This window comes from Notamacropus eugenii, chromosome 4, assembly GCF_028372415.1.
Source record: "Notamacropus eugenii isolate mMacEug1 chromosome 4, mMacEug1.pri_v2, whole genome shotgun sequence".
In the NCBI taxonomy this organism is placed as follows: Eukaryota; Metazoa; Chordata; class Mammalia; order Diprotodontia; family Macropodidae; genus Notamacropus; species Notamacropus eugenii.
Window position 1 is genome coordinate 65,458,042 of NC_092875.1, and position 16,789 is coordinate 65,474,830.

Here is a 16,789-nt window from a genome sequence, read left to right on the forward strand (position 1 = left end):
GTCTAGCAGATCACTCCTGTTAACTTTGCAGGGAGAAGGGATTGGAACACTTTTTTTCCAGAAATGACTGTGATATAAAATGAGAGGGCTAGGCAGGGGTTTGCCAGAGCTAATGCATATTGGCTTTGGGAAGGCAGATTGTTGAATTTTCAATTTGAGTATTTTCACCTTGGAAGTTGATATACAAAATCAGGGTTATTTTATTGTTTTGTTGGTTGTCTATACTTAAAAATAATAGAGAAAATGCTAATAATGTTAATTAAACTTAAAAGTATGTCCTACACCTCCACCCCCACCCCCCAAGCCAGTTGTTAAACATTCACGAGCATATCCTTGGGGCTAGGCTAGAATATCTCAAAGGTCTCTTTCAGCTCTGAATGAGAAGAACCTTTGAGAGAGAATTATTGTCCTTATTTTACAGATGAGGAAACTGAGGCTCAGAGTGTAGTGGAAAGCATGCTAGATTAGGAATCAAAGGACTTGAAACAACTCAGTTAGTACTGTAGTACCTGTGTGACCCTAGGCAAATTCCTTCCCCTCTCTGGGCCCTCTGAAAGGGTTAGACTAGATGGTCTATAAGGTTCTGCCCTAAATCTCTGATCCCAAGTGAATTTTCCTGTGTCACACAGCTTGTAATTGGAAAGATGATCCTGAACATTAATAATAAAATGATTATGAGTGCTTTATTGTATATATACACAATAATATAGATCATATATACAATTGTATATGTTGTGCATGCAAGTGTATATGTTGTATATACAATTATATTGTAAAACAGTTATATAATTGCTTATTAGTAGCCAAATAAGGTTGCGGTTAATAATGACAGTCATAATCTATGGAGAGCACCTGGAGAAAGCGTTATTTATTACGTCCATTAAAGCACAGATATTTCTATGGTACTTTCCAGTTTACATGTACCAGCTCATTTGAACCTCTCAACACCCCTCCATGGTAGGGCTCATTACTATCTCTACTTTCCAGATGCTTAGTCACACAGCTGGTCAGTGTCTCAGGTGAGAGGTGAACACAGGTGATTCCAGAGCCAGTACTGCATGCAGTGTGCCTCAGTGTCTCATCTGTTTCCAAATCCAGTTCTTATGATGCCCACTTTCCCACACTGGCTGCCACCACTACTAGGGATGGTCCAAAAAGTTGGAAGAATTCCCCAGACAGGAGGCATTTCTGTGGGGAAGGAGGCCATTTGGTCCAAAGGGGTCCTCTCTTTTGCAGAGACTGCTGTGAATATCGGGTTTGCCTGCCGACTGTTATCTGATGATATGGAAATTTTGGACGAGAAGGATATTTAGTAAGCAGTGGGGGCGGGGAGGACATCCTGGAGAGAATGGTGGGAACAGTTATCCTGGGGAACAACGAATCGCCTGCCAGGGTGGACACTGCCAGGGTGCCAACAGTGATGAGAAAGTCCTTCCTCCTGGTTGTAGGGGAATCTCACACCTGTCAAATGTGTTCACACTTTGAATCCAAATGCCACGCCTGGGAGTGGGCAGAGCAGGGCTATTAGATTTCAAGGGCCCTTTCTACTCTGTTCTTATAATCCTTTAATCCAGTTTTAAATCTTGATTCTACAGAGGAGGAAGGCTAAAGAGTCTTAAGACTGAGGAGGTTAAGTGATTTGTCCAGTGTCATACAGGGAGAAGTAATTAGAACCCATGTCTTCTGACGCCCAGATCCCAGACTGCTTCTGGTAGACTATGACTTCTCAATTTATGGACTTTGAACAGAGATCATAGAATGCCAGAGCTGAGAGGAACCCTAGAACCTAGAGATTGTTAGAATTGGAAGGGGCCTTAGAACAGAATGTCCAAGCTGGAAGGGTTCTTAGAATATGAAATGTCAGAGTTGGTAGAGCTTAGAACATAGAATACCATAACTGGGAGAGCCCTTAGAACACAGAGTGTCAGAGCTGGGAGGGCCCTTAGAATCCAGAATGGCAGAGCCAAGAGGGACCTTAGCAGGCAGAATGTCAGAGCTGGGGGAGCCCTTAGAACACAGAGTGTCAGAGCTGGGAGGGCCCTTAAAACACAGAGTGTCAGAGCTGGGAGGGCCTTTAGAACACAGAATGGCAGAGCTAAGAGGGCCCTTAGAACCTGGAATGGCAAAGCTGAGAGCACCCTTAAAACACAGAATGTCAGAGCTGGGAAGGCTACCTTGGAGATAATTTTTTAGTCCAATCTCTCATTTTACTGCAGAGGAAATGTGATTTGTCCAAGACTCTGGGCTTCCACAGAGCTTCGAGGCCATGATATCTTCGGGTGGGGAGGGGCTGTCGTTGTGTCTGGGCCTCTGACACTGGCTGTAGCAGGTACTGTCTGGGGTGATTCAGTCCCATTTGACTGGTGAGGAGGGGGGTGCTATCTGTCCTTGCAGTGGGATACTCGAGGCATATTGGGAGAGCAACAATAACCTGAGGAGTGTCCAAAACTCTGGTCCAAAGCTTCAGCAGCCGCACAGCAAAATGGCCCTGGTGGTCACTGGAGACTTCCTGGTAAGTGTTAATTGCTACTCACTACCGTAGAAGACTCTGGGGAGAAGGAGGGTGGGATAGAATATAGAAGAAGGATGAACTATCCATTGTCTGTCCCAGGGCCTGACCATTCCTAATGATCTCCAGGTATGGAGAATTTGTCTCCCACACCTCTTTGGGGAAGATCCCTCAAGCTATAGCAGTTAGTACTTAGCAGTGAACAGGATGGCACTATGAGACAGTGGAATAGGACCCTGGGTTCAAATGTTGCCTTTGATACTTTACACCCTGCATACCTTTGGATGAATCATTTTACCTTCCAAGGTTACCTCAGTTTCCTTATCTGTAAAATGAGGGGCTTGATCTAGATGCCCTTTGGGATTCTTCTACATCTATGATCCTCTGTTTATTTCCATGGTGATGTGTAAATTTAGGTGTTTATAATTGTCCATATGTGAGTGCCTTGGGTGGAGTGGTGTGGAGAAGTTCAGACTGTAAATTTACTGAGGGCAGGGACTCTCAACCAAACTGTATCTCCGCACACACCCCTTTGCACACAGTATTGTTTCTGAATGAATGAGTAGCATGTACATGCCTCTGTACATGTCTGCATGTGTGGGTTGCTTCAGTGGTCCTACATGGGTGGGGAACCTGTGACTTCAAGGCCACACGTGGCCCTCTAGGTCCTCAAGTACAGCCCTTTCACTGAATCCAAACTTCACAAAATAAATCCCCTTTTATTATTAAGAATAAATTAATAAGAATAAGAATTTATTATTAAGAATAAATCATTTTATTAAGGAGATTTATTAACAAATTATTTGTAATAAATATAATAAGCATAATATTATTTATTAACAAATCCTTTTATTATGGGAATTTGTTCTGTGAAGTTTGGATTCAGTCAAAGGGCTGCACTTGAGGACCTAGAGGACCACATGCGTCCTTGAGGCCTCTAACTCCTGTTAGAACCTACCTCCTCCCCCATCAGGCAGACATTGCCATCTCCTCTTCCAGAGGACATTGCACCTCAAAGAAGCCAGATCTTAACCTAAGCTCGCTAGCGAATCGATGGCAGAGCTGGAGTGAGCACTGTTCTCTTTCTCTGGGCTCCCTCTAGGACAAGCTGCTGCTCCAGAGTGGGGAGGAACAGGCCAGGACAAAGAAGTCCAATTTGCTGACCCGTGGGGGATGGCCTTGTGGAGCTCAGCAGGTTCAGGAGGACCTGGCAATCCGGAGGGAGCGCAGCTTTGTGGATCTGGCCACTAAATGCCAGGCTGTCATCTGCTGCCGTGTGACCCCCAAGCAGAAGGCCCTTATCGTTCAGCTGGTCAAGAAGTACCAGCAAGTGACCACACTGGCCATTGGGGATGGTGCCAATGACGTCAACATGATCAAGAGTGAGCAGCCACGTGGAACAAGGGTGTCTTTGGAATGGTGGGGGAGGGAGTCAAGAGTAGTCACAGGGCCACTTGGGACACATGGAACTCTAGGACCTGGGGACTGCTGCCAACTGTCTCTGCCTATGTTGAGGGGCAGATTCTAGGTAGGGCCTTGGATGGGGGGGATTTCAGCAGTGGCCCTGGGGGACCCGTGTCAGTACTGGACTGTGGTGGGGAGGAGTTGGTGTTTGATTCCTTACTATGGAATTGGGAGATGGAAGGGATCATTGCTACACTGGTCCAGGATTTCAACAGTGGCTCATGGTGGAGGGGATTCTAGCTGTTGCCTAGGGGCAACCAAATGCCCTCATGAATGATGAGCTGAGCTCAAATGCCTCCTTAGACATTTTCTAATTGTGTGTGACTCTGGGAAAGTCACTTAACCTCTCTCTGTCTCACTTTCCTCATCTGATTGATCTGTGAAATGGGAATCATAATAGTATCTCCCACCTAGAGTTGTTGTAAAGATCAAACCAAGTGAGATAATAAAACCTTCAAGGATGATATAGTTGCTGGTGATGGTGCTGATGATAGGGTAGGAGTTCTGAGTATTGCTCGTAGTGAATGGACTACTGCCTAAGAGGGGCCAGATAACTTGTCCAAAAAATAGCTAGTGAATCGTTGGTTGAGCTGGAGTGAGGACTGCCCCCTTTCCACTACTTAGAGTTGGAGGCAAACATTTAGGGTTAGAGTCTGAGGCCAAGGCACTGGGGGGAGGGGGAGGGGATTGGGGTTTCCAGCTGTGGTTCTGGGGGGTAGGGATGTGATGATACTTAAGCCCCCATCTCCCAGCCTGACCCTGTTTCTGTGTCGGAACAGCTGCCGACATTGGGGTGGGGATCAGTGGGCAGGAGGGCATGCAGGCCGTCCAGTGCAGCGACTACGCCCTGGCCCAGTTCGCCTATCTACAGCGGCTGCTTCTGGTGCACGGGCGCTGGTCTTACCTCCGCATCTCCAAGTTTCTTCGTTACTTTTTCTACAAGACTTTTGCCAGCATGATGGTCCAGATCTGGTTCGCTTTCTACAGCGGCTTCACAGCTCAGGTGCATGGTGGAGGGGTGGGGGAGACCCCCTATGGAATGGGCTTTCTTCACCCTTTCCCTCAGTTACTCCTTCCCATGCCTTAAGGATTTCAGCTATCCACTTAGAAGGGACTACATACAGTACAATACCCTCATTTTACAAATGAGGAGGAGGAAGGGCAGCTAGGTGGTGCAGTGGATAGAGCACCAGTGCAGGAGTTAGGAAGACCTGAGTTCAAATCTCACCTCAGACACTTGACACTCACTTGACCTTGGGCAAGTCACTTAACCCCAATTACCTCATCCTGGGTCATCTCCAGTCATCCTGATGAATATCTGGTCACTGGATTCAGATGGCTCTGGAGGAGAAGTGAGACTGGTGACCTACACAGCCCTCTCTCAAAACAAGGTCAAGTGCAAGTCATGTCATCATTTCTCTGATGGCATGGTCTTCTTTGGCAATGAAGGACAAGCACACACAGATGAGGAAACTGAAGCATGGGGAGTTTCAGTGACATGCAAGTCCACCCTCCACCCCATCCCACTCCTACCCCCTCCCACAGGCATAAGGGAACAAAATGCAGCGCTGTGATTCTAGCGGGACCCTCTGGCTCTGAATCGGTCCCTTTCTCTACCCCTCCTCTCTCTCCTGCATCCCTACATCCTTTTCCTCAGACAATATGGCTACCTCTTTGGTGGAGGTTGGGAACAACTGTTTCCCTGGGGGAAACATCTGGACCTGTGACTTAGCTCCTTAGGACTCTATGGCCAAGTCCTGGGAAATGGTGTGGGACCACTCAAGTCTGGACAGCCCCAAACCTTGTAGGTCTCTTGAACCAACAGTGCCCCTCCCTTCCCCTTCTTCTCCCCTCTCTTATTGTTTTCATTTCTTTTTCTCTTTCCATCCTGTCTCTCCCTCTCCCTTCTCTCTGATGTTCCTCTTTATGGTTTTTAATGACAAGACAGATTCCCGGCTCCTACCCCCTTTACTTTTAGTGAATGAACTAAATAGTCCTTCAGATGTCCAGTTCTCCCTCCCCCTGCCCTCCAGGCATCTTTTCTGACTAAGTCCTTTCATTGCTCTTGGTTTTAGGTCAAGGAGTCTTTTATAAACTTTTCTAACTTTCAAAGTGTACTTCTGATAGGGGTGTGACCAAGTCAGCTTAGCCAAGTTAAGGAGATGGAGAGTCCCAGAAAAGTGACCTGCCCCAAGATCACCCTACAAGTAGCACGGGAGGGTGGGATTTGAACCTGTGTATTTGAGGCAGTATTATTCTCAATGCACCATGATGCCTCCCCTCAATTCCTTTTTGATTTCATTCATGTGATTACTTTCTCCGCTGGTGAGATTGCCATCCCTTGCTATGGAATTTTTTTTTTAATCATCCTCTGGTGATCTGTCTTCTTGGTAGGGAGCTTCTGTATACTGTTTGAAGGCTGGATTTTGGCAACAGATGTATAATCCATCATCATAGTGGATATGTACTTTTGAAACTTTTCCCGTTAGATAGGACTAGTCACTTCCACATTCTTTATTAAAACATTGGCGTGGTGGGGCAGCTAGGTGGTACAGGGAATAGAGCACTGGCCCTGGAGTCAGGAGGACCTGAGTTCAAATCCTGTCTCAGACACTTGATACTAGCTATGTGATCTTGAGGAAGTCACTGAACCCCAATTGCCTTGTCTTCCCCTTTGAAACAAACAAAAAATCATTGGAGTGTAGGAATCAGTTACAACCCTGGAGTGCAGAGATCCCTGGGGCATCCAAGCCAATCCATATTTACTTGCGGAAGAATCTCCCTTCTAACGTCTACAGTCTTGATGGGGACTCTTTCCCTTTTGAGTTTGCCCAGATTGATTCATACGATCATAGATTTAGAGCTGAGTGATCTTAGAGATCATTAAGTCCAATCTCTTCATTAAACAGAAGTGGAAACATGCTCAGAGGGATAAAGTAACATACCCAAGGTCACACAGGTAATTAAGTGGCAGAGTAAGGATTTGAACTCAGGTCCCTTTCCATCACATCACACTGCTACTTTGAGATAGCTTGCATTGTTAGGAAGTGTTTCTCTTATGCGGAGGCCCACTTATATTGCCCTTTGGGGATAAACTACAAATTTTTGTTGTTGTCCAGAAAAGCAAAAGAGATTTTTCCTGCCATGATTCACCCTTGATGAACCTGTGCTAACTCATAAATGCTTCTAAGTGTCCACAAACTATCCCTTTAACAATACATTCTAGAAATGAAGCAGACCATTTTTTTTGTATTATGTTTTGTTTTGTTTTATGGTTTCTCCCATCCATTTTAATTCTTCTATGCAACATGACTAAGGTGAAAATGTATTTAATAGGAATGTATGTGTAGAACCTATAAAAAACTATATGTCGTCTCAGGGAAGGAGTGGGGAGGGAGGGGAAAAACCCAAAATATATGGAAGTGATTGTAGAACACTGAAAACAAATAAAATAATTTAATAAAACAAACAAACGAAAAACAATACATTCTAGAAATTTCCCAAGAACTTATCCATCTTCTTCTACTTGGTGAAATGTGTATTCCAAGCTGACATGTGTAGAACAAACCTTTGAAGTCATAAAGGTGTAAGGTACAGTGAGGATCATTTTTACCTGTGATCAGTCTTGGCTTCATCTAACCAAAGTCTTGTCCTTGGATACCCATCTGTTAGAACATTCCTTTTCTAATCTCTTCCATTGGCAAAGTAAACTTTAGAAGCGCATAGCTCTGGGATTCTAGGTCTGCTTGAAGTCTACACTTGGAATTCTTTAGCATAAAAAAGACTTTCCAACTTTAGCATCAAAGAATAAAAGCTACCGGCTGCTAGCTTTCTATTCATGAACATCAGTTCCCAGTGGAATGAACCATGTGGAACATGTCTGAGTGTAGATTAAGGCTAATTTGATGACATCCTCCCTTTCCTTTCCCTCCTTCATCTTCTTTTCTCTTTGATTTCCCTGTCTGTCCCTTGTCCTAACTTCCTTTCTCCCCCTGCAGTCACTATATGAAGGTTGGTTCCTGGCTTTCTTCAATATCTTCTATACAGCCTATCCTGTGCTCTCCATGGGTCTTCTAGAGCAGGTAAACCCTCCCCACTCTCGATTCTCTCTTTTCTACCTTTAAGGTCTCAGGGGATCCCTGGAAAAGGGGTGGGTATTAGCAAGAGCATTGCACATGGGTTTTCTGCTTAAGGTGAAGGTGTCACGGGCAGGAGTCCCAGACAAATCAACACGTTTCCAGAACAACGTAAAGTGATAGGGAGGAAGGTACCAAATTATTCCTCACCCGAGTTGCTGCTGTTGTCTTAACCTTTGGTGGGGAGTGATTTCTAGGGGTTAACCCTTTATGAGTTGTGTCTAAATAGACCCTTTGACCTTTCCCTCCAAAGTTCATGGGTGGTAGTACTGGAGGGGGCTCCACCTTCCACCAGTGCTGAGAATGAATGAGCGCCTCTTTTCCCTTTCACAACCAAGGATATGAATGCCAAGAAGTGCTTGGAATTCCCTGAGCTTTATAGTGTGGGGCAGAAGAACCAACTCTTCAACTACTGGGTGTTCTTTGTGGCCCTGGCCCATGGCACTGCTACATCTCTGGTGAATTTCTACGTGGCTTTATGGGCCTTTAATGACTTTGCTGGACCTGGAAGCATCTGTGATTATCAGTCCTTTGCTGTTACTGTGGCCACATCTGCCCTGCTCTCAGTCATAGCTGAGGTAAGCCCATTCTCCTTGCTCTGTTGGGGTAGTATCCCAGACTAGCTCAGCAGATCTCCCTCTTTCCCTCAGACTTTTCCTAAATTCCATCCCTCAATCCTGGTCCCATTCATCCCACAGAATTTGAGAATTGGAAGGACTTCAATGGTCATGTAGTCTCACTCTCCACTATACCATATTTAACAAGTGGTCATCTAGCCTTGAACTTTCCTCTGAGTGTCCTTCACTCAAACTTCAGCCAAGGAAGGACAGAGTTGATGCTCTTCTCTGCCTCATCATGTCTGTTCCTCAAAGGTAGACTGTGGTTTCCTCTTCTCTCCAGCTCACACATCCATCCATCCATCCATCCATCCATCCATCCATCCATCCATCCATCCATCCTATTGAGCATGGATGGTGTTTACAGGCACTGTGCTAAGTGTTAGTGATGATAAAGGGATAAGTTTAGATTCTGCTTTCAAGTAGCTTACAGTTGAAAAGAGGGGAAAGACACATATACAAATAACTCTGATGCAAGGGAAAGGGAGATCCCTCCAGAGGACAGATCCAGGCAAATTGCTAGGATAAATTTGATATATGAAAAGATAATTTTTATTAATGACTTGAGTAAAGATATAGATGATACTTTTTTATTTAACCAAATTTGTGTCTGTCCTTCTTAAATTCAGGAAAGGGAAGCTAATGTGATAGGTTGATAAAGTCAGGATCTAGTAAGATCTAGACAAGCTATCATATTTTTTTCAGATCTAATATGATTAAGTTCTGGAGCAATGAATGTAAAGGTTTTAGGTTTAAGGAATCAACTTCACCCATAAGGCTAGGGACAGGGAATTTTCATCTGAAGAAGAGATGACTCAGAGGGAGTATACAAGAGCTGTTTTCAAGGATCTGAAAGATGGGTCATGTGGGAGAGCAATTAGACTGGTTTAGTATGACCCCAGATGGTGGGATTAGAAGTAAAAGGTGTAAGTTACAAAGGCAGTTCCTGATTGTCAGAGCTGTCTAGAATTTGAATGGACTGTGTTGGTATGCATTGGGTTCTCCTTCATTGCAGATCTTCAGGCAAAAGAAGACCCATCAGTTGGGTTCTGTAGTGCTGGAAAGAGTTTTGGGTTTCTTTTTTTGGTGGAAGTGTGGAGATATAGGTTGGGTTAGATGACCTCTGAAATTCATTCTAGTCATTTCTCTGATTTTCATCTGGGGCAGGGGTGGCATCTGGGGAGGTTTTATGGTGGCGTTTGAGTTGGACCTTGAAGGAAAGGAAGGTGTTCATCAGAAGGAACTGGGGGAGAGAATTGGAGGGTCCATTTCAGTTGTGTGGGAAGGTGAAAGCAAAGGCAGGGAAACAAGAGAGGGCAGGAGGAAAATGGAGGATTGAGAGCTAGGTCCTGATTAGTGTGAACAATAAATCCCCTGAAGTGGTTGAATTATTTGAATTTATACCACATATTTCCATTGGGATGGAACGAATATTTTTTGTAATTAAAACTTAAAATAGTGGAAATTTTAATGTATGCAGCCACTTAAGAAGATTCATTGTTTGTACTATGACAGTTGGGCTGGAAGCAAGATTATGTGAAAGGGGAGTCATCTGTTATAATACTTGAAAAGTAACAGAGAACCTGATCATGGAGAGCCTCGAATGCCAGGAACAGGAGTGTGTGTTTGCCTGTTAGGCAATGGGGATGGGGAAAACATCAGTGATGCATTAAGGAGATGACCCATTTAACCTGTGGAGGATGGATTGGTGAAAGGAGAGAATGGAAGCAGAGTGATCATTTAGGGAGTTGGTACAACAACATAGGAGGGATGTGGAGAGCCTGGACTAGGTTGGCTACAGAGGAGGTTGGGGGAGGGGAATGGGCGCATGAGACATTACAAAGGCAGAAGCAATATGACTTGACAACTGAAGGGATCTGATAAGATTTAGGTTTTGAAAGAAATCATGGGCAGTTATCCCTTAGAACATAGGAAATGAAATGTCAGAACTAGATTGGAGATTAGAACACAGAAAATCAGATCTGGACGGGAACCTTAGAATGTATAATGTCTGAGATGGGAAAGTCCCGGGAGCCTAGAACCTAATATCAGAGCTGGGAGGAATCTCAGAACCTCGAATGTTAGAGCTAGGAAAAACCTTAGAAACCAGGATGTTAAAACTTAGAACAGAATGTCACTGCTTGGAGGGGCCTCAGAACCTGGAATTTTAGAGCTAAGAAAAACCTTAGAACTTAGAACAGAATGTTTAAGGTCAGAGGGACCTTAAAGTTCATCTGGTCCAGCCTCCAACCCAGAGCAAGTATCTTCTCTGTAGCATCACCAAGTTCTACTTTGAAGCCAAGTTCATTCAAGTCCTACACTTTCACATAACAAAATTTCCTCTCTATTGAGACAACTTTTTCCAGGTTAGAGAGCTCATATTTTTCCCATTAAATTGATGAGTCTTCCCCCCCTTCTCCTTCCTTTTCCCCATGGCTCTGGTCCTTGCTCCATCTGCAGGTTGTTAATCCCAGTTCCCTCAGTGGTTACTCTCTGGAATGGAAGCCCCTCTCCAGGCTAGAGGCCCCTATTCCTGCTGAGGTATAGAGGGCTAAAAAAAAAAAATCATCCTTCACAAAGACTCCCTGTCAGTCTCTGCAGATGCCATATAAGCTACATCCCATAATAGATTGTCTCCCCAGGGCTATTCCAAGACCCCAAAGGATTAATGTCTCCTTCTCCGGTCAGATTGCCATGGACATTAAGTTCTGGACCATTCTGTCCATCCTGGCTGTCTTGTCCAGTGTGATCCTCTACAGTCTCATGTCTTTCCTCACCCAGAACTTCTTCATCTCCCATGTGGCCCCCACCATGTTCCGATTTCCGGGTAAGAGCTGTTCTTCTACCCCTTTGCTAAGATCTTGACCTAGGGGGAGGAAGGGGTGGCACTCAGACTTTTCTAGATCCTGGCTGTAAGGAATTCAGAAGAGGTCAGAGGTGGCCAGTACCAGGATCAAGAAGAAGATAGGAGTCTCTTCCCTCTTCCTTTCCTTCTCTCTCTCTCTCACTCCCTCTCTCTTTCCCTTCCTTTGTTTTTATCTTTTCTTCCCTTTTTCTTTCTTTCTTTCCTCCATTTTTTCTAGCCATCTTTCTTCCTCTTTCTTCTCTGTGTCTGTCTCCTTTTCCTTTCTCCATCTACCTCTCCCTCCTTCATCTCCTCTCTCCCTTTCTTCTTTCTCTCCCTTCCTCTCTTTTTGTCCTTTCTCTTTCATTTTTCCTCCTTTTCTCCCTCTCTTTCTTCTCCCAGTATCTTTCTCTTTCTCCTTTTCTCTCTATTTTCCCCCTCTCCTTCTTTTCTATTTCCTTCTCTCCTTCCCCCTCACTCTCCCTCCTTTTTTGCATCTTCTCCCTTCCCTTTCTTCCTGGTGCCCTCTTCCTCCTGGTACAGTGTGTGGGAAGAGGAAGAGATGGAAATCTACCTTGGCCTCAGAGTGATTTCTCCCTCTCTTTAAGAGAGGCTTCCCCAGTGCCAAGGGCCAGAATATTCCTCCTGGAACTCAGACTTGGGGCTTTGCTACTGACCTGGACCCACACTTTCCCATCCCCTAGACGCCAGCCGTAATGCCCTGACAGAACCATACATCCTGCTAGTGGTGCTGCTGACTGTGGTTGTGAACACCATGCCCTCACTGGCTGTCCGTCTGGTGTACCACATGACTGCTGAGCCTAAGCCTGGGGTAAGTCAGTCACCCCAAGCACAATAGACTCTGCCTCTACTGCTGCCTCTACAGGTCTTTCTGGTTTCCAAAGCAAGCAGATCATTTTCTTTCTCATCCTGGATAGTTCTCTCCATTTCTTGGGGGATGGGAGGGGAACTGAGGACCCCAAGAGTAAAGAGACCCTCCCTCTGCCCTCTTTCTCAGGACTTCCAACTTTTCAAAGAACTTTCCCAGACATTATCTAGTTGAATCTTCCAGATCACTCCGATTAATCCTGGCTGGTATACTTACTAGCATTGGTTCTCTTAATTAAGCCACTTAATTTCTTTGGCCCATGAGCTCAGTAAGACAGGGATTATTTTTGTAGGCAGATAAATTGAGGTAGAGAAAACAATATACTGGTCATATAAAGAGATGATGTTACAGAGAAGACCAGAACTTGGGTGTCTTCTTTCTCAGTCTGGGCTTACCTTCACTTCTCTCCATTCCTGGGAAGCTGGTAGGACTCGGATGTGGAATGACATCAGTCTTCTCAGAAATGAAAGTGTTGGCCTCTGGTGCCAAGGGATAGATGCTCTGGCATCTTACTCACAGCAGGTGCCTTGTCTCTCTTCCCAAGAGTTCCTTGACCTCTGCCCTCTTTGTATTCCCCTGGCCTCTGATAGCTTCTCATTCTCCTCTGGCATAGAAACCTTATCGAGATACACAAGTGGAAGCCGGCACCGTGGAACTCAAAGCCCACTTCCAGAGGGGCTCGACCCGACGGCGTTCCAGCTATGCCTTTTCCCACAAAGAGGGCTATGCTGACCTCATATCTGGGGGGGCCAGCCTTCGGAAGAAGTCCTCTCAGGTTACCCAGGATCCCAACCAACCCTAACGGGGATCCACAGCCAGTTGAAGAGGTCCCACCTCATCCAGAGAGAAGTGTACCGGTCAAAAAATCACCCTAACACCAGCTCTTCTCCCCTCCTGTTTTATATGAGACCTTTCAACCTACCAACTCTGGGATCCTTTTAAGAGTCCCTCATTTAAAAAAATTGGGTGGGTGGGGGGGATGTTCCCAACACAAAAAGTACTGCCTTATTGCTCTTAATGCAACAGTGACCTCTCTTGGCATGATAGGAAATTGCAAGGAGGTCTTGTCTGAACTTTAGGGGTAAAGGAGACCTAGAACACTTGGATGCTTAAAGGAGAGGCAGTTCCACACAAGCCCCCTTCTGAACCCAGGCCCCCAGACTAGTCCCCAACTCCAGCATCAGTTCACTGGTTGCCAAAATGACTGGCTTCATACCTTTCCTCAGTGCTGAAAGCAGGGAGGAATCCTCTACTTCCATTCTTCCTCTTCCCTCTGGGTTAAACCCCATCTCTCTTTTGCACCTGGTGGTCTACTTGGGAGGGGTGGGATGGGTCCCCTTGTCCCATCTACTTTTGTCCTTAGGGCACCCAGTTTAAAAATAGCATGGCCTGAATCCAGATAGAAGAGAATCTGAGGACCAGAAAGGAACTAGGAATGCCGCCCACCTTGCCTTTTTAGGAGATTGGTGGGCTACTCTAACCTTAAGGCAGAGACAAGTGTTGGAAAGGACCTTAAGCTTCCCACCCTCTCACAATGCAGATGAGGAAACAGACTGAGGAAGGAGAAAGAGCTTTGCTCAGATTCAGAGTCAGAGTAGGAGGTAAAGCAGTATGGAGAATTCAGGTCTTTTAAGACCTAATTTGGGGTTCTCCTTGTATAGGCAAAGAGCCTGGGATTTGGGATCCAAGGGTCTGTGTTATATTCTGCACCTGGCCACAAATGACTTGAGTGACCTTGGGTGAGTCACTTCCCTTCCTTGGTTTCCTCAGTTTCCTTATCTGTAAGATGAGGAGTCTGGACCACTTGGCTTCTGAGGGGCCCCTTCCTGCCCTAAGTCTCTGCTGCTGAACACTGTCTAACATCGGATCATACCAGGATGAGCCCTCTAACCAGGCTCTTCCTCATCTTTCAATGACGCCATAAGGATTTGAAGCCAGAAAGGACCTTGGAGGTTATCTTCAAGTCTACTTCCTTCATTTTTCATATGGAGAAACTGACACCCAGAAAGGAGCAGTGACTTGCCCATGACCATACGGCTAGTTAGTGGCAGAGCTAGAATTTTAATTCGGGTCATCAGATACCAAAGCCATGCTCTCTGCCCCTCTTCAGGGCCAGTCTACTGAAACTGGCTATGTCAGCCTCCCTAAAGCCCTATTCTTTGCCCCAACCCAGGTCCCCATGGGGTTCAGCTGATGTTTGGGATCCTCAGGACTTTACTGGACAACTGCCTTTTCTCGTCACCTCCCTCTTTGGTGCCACACACCTACCTTGTAAAGTCCTAGCTGACCAATGCTTGGGTATGCTCAAGTTCAGGGACTCAGGGATGGAGGGGCATTAAACTGGAGATTAAAGTACAGATGCCACAAACAGGCAGCCAGTGACTGGTTCTTTGGGCTTCAGGTACAAGAAGGGATGGGGAGACTTAGCAAGGAAGAACACTATCCCTCCTGCCATGGGCTATAGAAGTCACCTCTGGGACCTAGGACTAAGGAGCCCAAATACTCTCTGGACTCAAGAGAGTCTCTTGACTCTCTGGACTGGGGGTGTGAGAGAGATCACTAGAAGAGTCAGATGAACTGGAGGGAAGCCTATTGAAGGCAGGGCTAACCCCAATACCACTCCCCAGAGTCAGACTTCCAAACTGGGCTCCCTTGGTGATCCAGCAGGGTTTTGGATAAGAAATGCCAGCTGGTGTACCAAGTCCTTTCTTTACAAGAGCCCTATGAAGCCAGAGCATTACTATGCCCATTTTACCAGGGAGGTAACAGGCTTAGACAGTTGAAATGACTTCCTCTGGCTTACCATGAAGTGTTGGTGGCCAGACTTGCACCCTGACTCTCTGAAGTCCACAGATCTTTCAATTACACTCCAGGGAAATTCTAGGTACGGCTCACTCTGAGCCTCCCAACTAGTCATGTCTGATGCTTGGCTCTAGAAGGGCCCTCCCTTCTCATGTTGAGGTCCTTCTAATCCTAATCACCTTCCCAGAAGGGGAGAGCCCTCTCCCTCTCAGGCTGCTTCCATTTGGGGGTTCCTCTCCAAATCAGGTTATATTCAGGGATGTGGGGTACCTCTTCCTCAACATAGCCAACATCTAAACACCAGAGTGAGTGACTAGAAAATAATTTATTGAATAAAACAGAAATGACAAAACCCAACAGAGCAGTGAACAGCAAAAATGACCCCACTGAGGACGGTTGTTTGTGGTTTTTTTTCTTTTTAAAAAAATTTAAGCCTGTCACCCAGGGTTGGGGAAAGAGGGACCTAGTTTTCTTCTCTTGCAATGGGGCTGGCCCCGTGTTTCTCCCCAGCTCCTTTTGCTGGACCTCCCTCATGCCAGGATTCAGAGCTGGGAGGGACCTCAGAGGCCAGCTAGTCCAAGCCCCTCATTTTACTGATGAAGAAGAGACTTGCCTGAGGGCACGTAGGTAGTATGTGGTAGAGCAGGAATTTAAAACCAGTGTCCCCTGACTCCAAAGGAGAAGCCCCTCGCCCCCAGGCTCCTCAGGACATAGCTGGCATTCCAGTTTCCAGGGATGAAAATTTCCCCATATTCCCCTGGTGGTGTTGGAGTCCTTAGAGAACTACATCTCCCCGGGAGGGTGGATAGCTCTAACTCCAAATGCCAATCCTTCCCTCAGAAATGGGAACCAACCAATATACGGAGGTGGGAGAGGTGGTGGATTCCCTGGGAGAGGGTGAAGGGCCACCCCAGGACCTGCCTTCCATCCTCTCCCCCTCATTCTTGGCCAGGTGCCTATCTTGACTGCCTTTTATCCAGCTACCCAGGCTGAAGATGACTCAGGGGAAGGACAGATGATAGAACCACCTGATCCCTGATTAGGTCCAGAGCAAACATCCTGACAAGGATTCTTGTGATCAGATGTCCTGGGTTTGAATCCTGGCTTAAACACTGACTGTGCAGCCTAGGGCAACCTCTCCAGACTTGAGTTTCCTCATCTATAAAATAAAGCAGGTCTCTTTTAACTGACCCCTATCTATGCTCCCTCACAAGGCTAAGGGGGGTTACTCCAAAGGAACATAGATTTAGAGCTAGCAGAGGACTCTTAAAGATCATCTTGCCTGTTCTGTTTTACAGATGGGGAAACAGGCCCAGGGAGGGGAAGAGTCTTGGCAAAGGTCATACAGCTCTTAAGTAGCAGAGTTTATCTTTGGGCCAGGGAACTATCTAGCCAGGACACTTGACTCTTTCAATTAGCCCTCACCCTCCCAGGCCAGGACAGTGAGGGTTTGAACCTGTAAGCCACCTCCTATTCTGATGGGAACGTCCTGAGCACGTAGACTCTCGTCTCATACCTCCCTGGGAC

General features: G+C 46.0%; 1 protein-coding gene across 6 annotated transcripts in view; it reads left to right on the plus strand.

Moving 5' to 3' along the window:
• The window catches only part of ATP8B3 (ATPase phospholipid transporting 8B3), an 84,815-nt gene extending 69,987 nt beyond the window's left edge, over positions 1-14,828 (plus strand). For 4 of the 6 annotated variants that reach the window (XM_072601538.1, XM_072601539.1, XM_072601537.1 and 1 more), the window contains exons 20-28: positions 1,237-1,312; positions 2,395-2,512; positions 3,612-3,891; positions 4,753-4,976; positions 7,972-8,055; positions 8,448-8,687; positions 11,415-11,553; positions 12,276-12,403; positions 13,074-14,828. In XM_072601538.1, coding sequence (XP_072457639.1) covers positions 1,237-1,312; positions 2,395-2,512; positions 3,612-3,891; positions 4,753-4,976; positions 7,972-8,055; positions 8,448-8,687; positions 11,415-11,553; positions 12,276-12,403; positions 13,074-13,262 — 1,478 coding nt within the window. In that variant the 3' untranslated portion in view covers positions 13,263-14,828. Of the gene's footprint in view, positions 1-1,236; positions 1,313-2,394; positions 2,513-3,611; positions 3,892-4,752; positions 4,977-7,971; positions 8,056-8,447; positions 8,688-11,368; positions 11,554-12,275; positions 12,404-13,073 lie in introns of those variants that run through there. The other 2 variants (XM_072601540.1, XM_072601541.1) reach the window with 2 other exon arrangements.
• The last annotated feature ends 1,961 nt before the right edge of the window (positions 14,829-16,789 follow it).